Here is a 6,558-nt window from a genome sequence, read left to right as displayed (position 1 = left end):
TGAGGCTACGAGCATGATCGAGGTCGATCGTACTGGATGCTGGACTGGACATCGCTTGGACTTTGATCCACCGACAGTACATTCTCTAAACGTCGCCGGGATCGGTCCGTCGTCGAGACGGTTCCTTTTATTAAGCTCTTTATTAACAATTAATTCCGTTATAAATTAAACAATTATTTGCTATAATTAAAATAGTGTTTTTTAAAATAACAGTTTTTATTTTGCACTAAACATCTGGTCCTTCGAACCGGATGGTCGTCGACCCAATTCCGACCACCCGGTAAAGCCGCTGCAAATGGCACCGACGCCATTCCTGCATACTTGTGAATAGGATATTCAACGTGATATCGCCATTGCAATTTTGTCACCGACGTCATCCAACATTGGTCATTATTCGAACAAAGCTGATTAAATCTATTTGGCATTGCTAAATGCAATAGAAGGTGAGTGGCATTCCAATCGCCCTATGTATTTATCGCTCGTCTACCGGATCCTTTATCGCTTGCATGTTTTCGTTGGCTCATCGGCAACTCTGTATTGCCCATCCTGATCCTGCCTCGTGGTCTCGGTTTGCACACCCGGAGCGCTACGATTGATCAATCAATCAATGCACAGCGAGTAGCCATTCTACTGAACATTGAAGGGAGAAAGTGAATAGAATATTTGAGAATTTTGAGAGCCTTGCCGTTCTGGTAATCTGCAAGGACGCACACGAGGACTATTTTCAACGGTCGATTTCTCCACGGTTGATTTTGATCGATAGGCATCTCTAATTCTTCCAAGCACGTAGCATAGTTCAACAGAAGGAGTATTTTGATATTCAAGGCAAAGAATTGCCTCAAGGAGGTAATTACCGCTCCAATCCACTATCTTCTCCTTTTCCGGGCTACCTGGTCTTATTTCACAGATCACATTCGCCATTCATCATCATGTCTGGAGCTGAACGGAAGCTGCGCCACCTGAAAACGAGACGTCGTGGTATCCTGTCGTCGTTCACTCTCATCAATAACTTCGTCTCTTCGTACCAGGAGGAAAGAGACAGAGCAGAAGTTCCCGTACGCCTGGAAGCGGTCGTGTCGCAATGGACGGAGTTCAACAAGATACAAGTGGAATTAGAAACTTGTGATGAAGCTCCTGAAGCGATAGACCAGTATTTTAAAGAAAAAGCCGAGTTTGAGACGCAGTATTATAAAGTGAAGGGTTTTCTTCTGCAACACTGCCAAATTCCTGCTACGAATGCGCCTTCTTCCGCCCCCCACACGCGAAGTCATAATTCGAGCAACGTTAAACTGCCTGACGTTAAGCTACCGGTGTTTGCCGGCAACTATGAGAGTTGGCTCAACTTTCACGACTTGTTCGTATCGCTTGTTCACTCGTCGTCGGAGCTTTCAAGTATCCAAAAATTTTATTATCTCCGGTCGTCTTTAGCTGGGGAAGCACTGAAGCTAATCCAGACGATACCGATTAGTGGCATTAATTATCCAGTGGCTTGGAATTTGTTGGTCGAGCACTTCGTTGGTTGAAAAGTTCGAAGCAAATGTTAGGGTGCTCAAGCAACTTGGAGAAAGCACCGAACATTGGGACATATTGCTGATCCATTTCCTCACGAGTCGTCTCGATCCTGTAACTCGCCGTGATTGGGAGGAATTTTCTGCTACTCTTGACAACGCTGTTTTCAAGGACCTCATCGATTTCATCCAGCGGAGAGTCAACGTATTGCAGCACGTGTCTTCCAAGCAAAGCGATATTCAACAACTTTCGCAATTTCGCAAAACGACGAATAATCGTGTTAGTAGCCACGGAGAATTTCAGGAGAATCATCGAAAGTGTCTCGTCTGCCCGGAAGAACATCCCATCTACCAGTGTAGCATCTTTAGTCGTATGCCTGTAGAGGAGAAGGAGAAGCTCGTCAAGCGTCACCAGCTGTGCCTGAACTGTCTTCGAAAAGGCCACATGGCACGTGATTGTCCGTCGGAGAACTGCTGCTGGAAGTGCAGATCTCGCCATCACACTCAACTGTGCACAAATACATCGAATGCTAGAAGACCATCAAACGCTGTAGCAGGTTCAAAAAATAACAACCGAAATTCGAACCATTCCACCACCAGTACAACCCTTCAAGATCAACAACCCCCATCCTCATCGATGCAAGTGCCAGCACCTGTTTTGAATGCTGCACACTCCGGTTTGAGCAGCTGTAACTCACAACTGTCCGCGAGATCCAAGGTTCTTCTAGCCACTGCTGTGGTGATTGTAGTAGACGACGCTGGAAGAGAACATATCGCCCGAGCACTTTTGGATTCGGGGAGCGAATGCTGTTTCGCCACCACACAGTTGTCTCAGACGATGGCTGTTACTCGAACGAGAATCGATCTGCCGATAGCCGGAATCGGAAAATCTTCGACCAATGTGAAGCACCAATTTCGTGCCGTCATCAAATCCCGAACTCGCAACTATTCCTCTTGTGTCGATTTGCTTATTCTGCCGAAGCTCACTATCGATTTGCCATCGGTCGATGTAAACATCGATCATTGGAACATTCCCACCAACATTGATCTAGCCGATCCAGCGTTCTTCAAATCGAGCAGTATCGACATTATATTGGGCGCAGAGATATTTTTTGACCTGTTCTCCATCCCAGGTCGCATTTCGCTTGGAGATTTTCTTCCTTCACTCACCAATTCCGTCTTAGGATGGATAGTGTCAGGCCGAACTGCCCAAAGTCAACGCCAATCTTCTGTTCGCTGCAACGTTGCAACCATAGCCGATCTTCACAATGATATGGAGAAATTTTGGAACATAGAGGAAGATCCATCCGCCACCAATCATTCCCCGGACGAAACTGCCTGCGAAGAGTTCTTCCAGCGCACTGTCGCACGCGATTCATCAGGTCGATACATGGTTCGACTACCATTCAAGGAATCTCTAATGCAGCGATTGGGAGACAACAAGAAATCGGCTCTGCATCGCTTTCGCCTGCTGGAAAATCGACTGTCACGTGATTCTACGATCGCTCAGAAGTATCGAGACTTCATGGCCGAGTATCTACGGCTGGGTCATATGACGCCACTCAGCGACTTCGGAGATGGGATTCATCCGAAGTATTACCTTCCACATCACCCCGTTATACGAGAGAGCAGCAAAACAACTAAGCTGCGCGTCGTTTTCGATGCGTCCAGCAAAACGAGTTCGGGAATCTCACTAAACGATGCCCTGCTCGTCGGTCCGACTGTGCAGGACGATCTGCGCTCTATCATCATGCGTTCCCGCACACATGAAATCGTTCTCATAGCGGACGCCGAAAAAATGTATCGCCAAGTTCTACACTTCCCCGAAGACTATGCGTACCTGTGCATATTCTGGCGATTTTCTCAGGACGAACCACTTCAAACATACGTTCTCCGAACCGTCACGTATGGGACAGCATCGGCTCCTTATCTGGCTACTCGGGTCTTGAAGCAGTTAGCAAGCGACGAAGCGAGAAATTTCCCAGTTGCAGCGAAGGTAGTTGAAAGAGATTTTTACGTGGACGATTTATTTTCGGGAGCTGCTACCGTGACAGAGACAATCAAGCTACGGGAACAAATCGAAGGCATGCTTTCCAGTGGAGGCTTCCAGCTGAGAAAGTGGGCATCTAATTTTGAGGCCGTTCTTGAGGGTATTCCGCCTGAGAACCGCGCTCTTCAACACTCAATCGATCTCGATCGTGACCAAATAATCAAAACGCTCGGTTTGCACTGGGAACCAGCATCCGATCGTTTTAAGTATAAAATTGAGCTTCTTCTGTCATCAAATGTCGTGCTCACGAAGCGTCAAACGCTGTCGTATATCGCTCAGCTCTTCGATCCATTGGGACTCGTCGGTCCAGTCGTCGTAACGGCCAAAGCGTTCATGCAAACACTCTGGACGCTTCGGGACGAGAGCGGAACGATTTGGGAATGGGATCGAGAGCTTCCATCCAGTCTACGGGATCAATGGATCAACTACCACTCAAATCTACCTGCGTTGAATGAATTGAGTATCGATCGTTATGTTCTTCTCCCAAACTCGGTCGAGATTGAGCTGCATCTGTTCTCGGATGCTTCGGACATCGGATACGGTGCGTGTGCCTACTTAAGGTCCGTCAGTAACAGTGGACAAATCAAAATCACACTTCTGACGTCAAAGTCCAGAATTGCTCCTCTGAAGAAACAGAGCACACCTAGACTCGAACTGTGTGGCGCTCTACTCTCTGCTGAGTTGTACCAGCGAATCGCCGCTTCTCTTCAGATTACGTTTTCTACTGTTTTCTGGACTGACTCCACGACAGTCATCAATTGGTTCAAAGCAACTCCGTCTACTTGGACAACGTTTGTCGCAAACAGGGTGTCTAAGATTCAGCACGCGACGCAGCACTGTTCTTGGAACCATATAGCCGGACTGGAGAACCCAGCTGACGTCATCTCTCGTGGTTGCATGGCTTCAGATCTCATCTTCAACAAACTCTGGTGGAAGGGTCCAGGATGGCTGCAGCAGGAAAAAGAGCAGTGGCCTGTTAACGGACAACACTGCGGACCTACCGATCAAAGCAATGCGGAACGACGGAAGACTGCTGCAATCTCCACTACTGCCACTACCACACTCTCGTTCATCGACGAATATACAGCAAAATTCTCTAGCTACTCAAAGATGATACGAATCACTGCCTATTGACGTCGCTTTTTTTCGTTTCTGCGAATACCAACGAAAATTCGCAAATTTACCTTCCTTACGACCGATGAACTCAAGACTGCCGAACATGCGCTCATCCGATTATTACAGCAACAATGCTTCTCCGACGAATGGAAACGGTTGGAAAATGGACAGCCAGTTCTGAAAAGCTCTCGACTAAAATGGTTTCACCCAATGCTCTCACCCAACGACAGAATCATCCGGATCGGCGGTCGCTTGGGACAGTCGACACGACATGAAGACTTCAAGCACCCAATCCTGCTGCCAGGCTCTCATTATCTGTCAACACTGCTACTATTGTCATATCACCAGAAACTTCTGCATGCTGCCGCGCAGCTGATGATCAACACAATTCGTATTCGTTACTGGCTCTTGGGCGGAAGAGGGGCGGCTAAGCAGATCGTACACAAATGCGTCATCTGCGTACGCGCTCGACCGAAGCTTATCGAGCAGTTTATGTCCGAGCTCCCGGCTGCTCGTGTAACTGCGTCTCGACCTTTCTCAAAGGTTGGCATAGACTTTTGGGGACCAATCTACATTCAACCACGGCATAGACGCGATGCACCCATCAAAACATACGTTGCCGTATTCGTCTGTTTTACGACGAAGGCGGTACACCTCGAAATCGTTGCAAACTTGACTACCGCAAAATTTCTACAAGCCTTCCGACGATTTGTATCCCGGCGTGGTCTATGCTCTGACGTCTACACAGACAACGGGAAGAATTTTGTGGGCGCAGCCGGCGAGCTAAAAAAACCTTTTGCAAAGCGCAGAGCACAAAGGTCAGGTAGCTCGAGAGTGCACGGAAAACGGCATCCGTTGGCACTTTAACCCTCCCAAAGGCTCTCATTTTGGCGGACTGTGGGAGGCGGCAATAAAATCGGCGCAGAAGCATTTCACTCGGGTACTAGGCCCTCGAGTACTGGCGTACGACGACATGGAGACTCTCCTAGCGCAGATCGAATGCTGCTTAAACTCCCGTCCGCTTACACCTCTAAGTGACGACCCATCCGATCTTGCTCCACTTACCCCGGGGCATTTCCTTGTGGGTTCGGAATTAAAGGCAGTTCCAGATGTCAATCTCGACTCAGTTCAGTACAATCGGTTGACTCAATGGCAGCAGACACAGAAAATGTTCCAGGAAATATGGAATCGATGGCACCTGGAATATTTGGCTACGTTGCAGCCCAGAGCCAAGTGGTGCAACCCACCGGTACACATCGAAAAGAACCGACTTGTGATCATAAAAGAGGAGAATATTTCACCGATGCGATGGCCAACCGGCCGAATTCATGAATTTCACCCCGGCAAGGACGGCGTTGTCCGGGTTGTGACGCTACAAACAGCTCGCGGGTTCATCATTCGTCCAATTGCGAAGCTGTGTCTTCTTCCTGTCTTCTCATCCAACGAAGAAAACGTCAACGACGGCGAAACTGTCAACAACGATAAGCTGACAAAGTTACCAGAGAAATTGAAATTACAAGGCCCAATATCTTTGGGTCCAAGGTAAGGACCTGTCCAATGCGTTACCAGTTTCCTCCGGATCTACCGGGTCTTAATTTTTTAACATGTACTCTTCAATCATCTAACCGAGGCGGACATCGACGGCGGAATTTACGAGCATCCCATGGGAAACAGCGACAGAACCAAGCCCTGTAAAGCAGCGTCGTACTTCAGCAGCAACGTCCAGAAATGGCTATTTCTGGTGGAGGCAGGATATTTGCATATAAAACGCAAATAGACCACAATGCCACTCATCGGTCGAAACAACTTGTCATCGACGTCGCGACGTCTATGAATGTGACATCCCACACACATAAGAAGGCCTGCGTTCATCCCGAATGCGAG

General features: G+C 48.1%; 2 protein-coding genes across 2 annotated transcripts; both read left to right on the top strand.

Moving 5' to 3' along the window:
• Positions 1-929: 929 nt before the first annotated feature.
• On the top strand, positions 930-4,692 carry LOC129773514 (uncharacterized). The gene is made up of 2 exons (XM_055777128.1): positions 930-1,392; positions 1,469-4,692. The coding sequence occupies exons 1-2, from the start codon at positions 930-932 to the stop codon at positions 4,690-4,692; spliced, it is 3,687 nt and encodes a 1,228-aa protein (XP_055633103.1).
• Positions 4,693-4,884: 192 nt separating this feature from the next.
• On the top strand, positions 4,885-6,220 carry LOC129773513 (uncharacterized). The gene is made up of 2 exons (XM_055777127.1): positions 4,885-5,497; positions 5,553-6,220. The coding sequence occupies exons 1-2, from the start codon at positions 4,885-4,887 to the stop codon at positions 6,218-6,220; spliced, it is 1,281 nt and encodes a 426-aa protein (XP_055633102.1).
• Positions 6,221-6,558: the final 338 nt, after the last annotated feature.

This window comes from Toxorhynchites rutilus, chromosome 3, assembly GCF_029784135.1.
Source record: "Toxorhynchites rutilus septentrionalis strain SRP chromosome 3, ASM2978413v1, whole genome shotgun sequence".
Taxonomy (NCBI): Eukaryota; Metazoa; Arthropoda; class Insecta; order Diptera; family Culicidae; genus Toxorhynchites; species Toxorhynchites rutilus.
Note: the sequence above shows the minus strand (reverse complement) of the source record. Positions and strands in the feature narration are given on the sequence as shown.

What these genes read in the sequence shown, in the direction of transcription:
- LOC129773514 (XM_055777128.1), top strand. Translation starts at nt 930, where the DNA reads ATGTCTGGAGCTGAACGGAAGCTGCGCCACCTGAAAACGAGACGTCGT. An exon ending in CTCGTCGTCGGAGCTTTCAA is followed by an intron (nt 1,393 to 1,468) that starts GTATCCAAAAAT and finishes GATACCGATTAG; the next exon opens with TGGCATTAATTATCCAGTGG.
- LOC129773513 (XM_055777127.1), top strand. Translation starts at nt 4,885, where the DNA reads ATGCTCTCACCCAACGACAGAATCATCCGGATCGGCGGTCGCTTGGGA. An exon ending in GCGCAGAGCACAAAGGTCAG is followed by an intron (nt 5,498 to 5,552) that starts GTAGCTCGAGAG and finishes ACCCTCCCAAAG; the next exon opens with GCTCTCATTTTGGCGGACTG.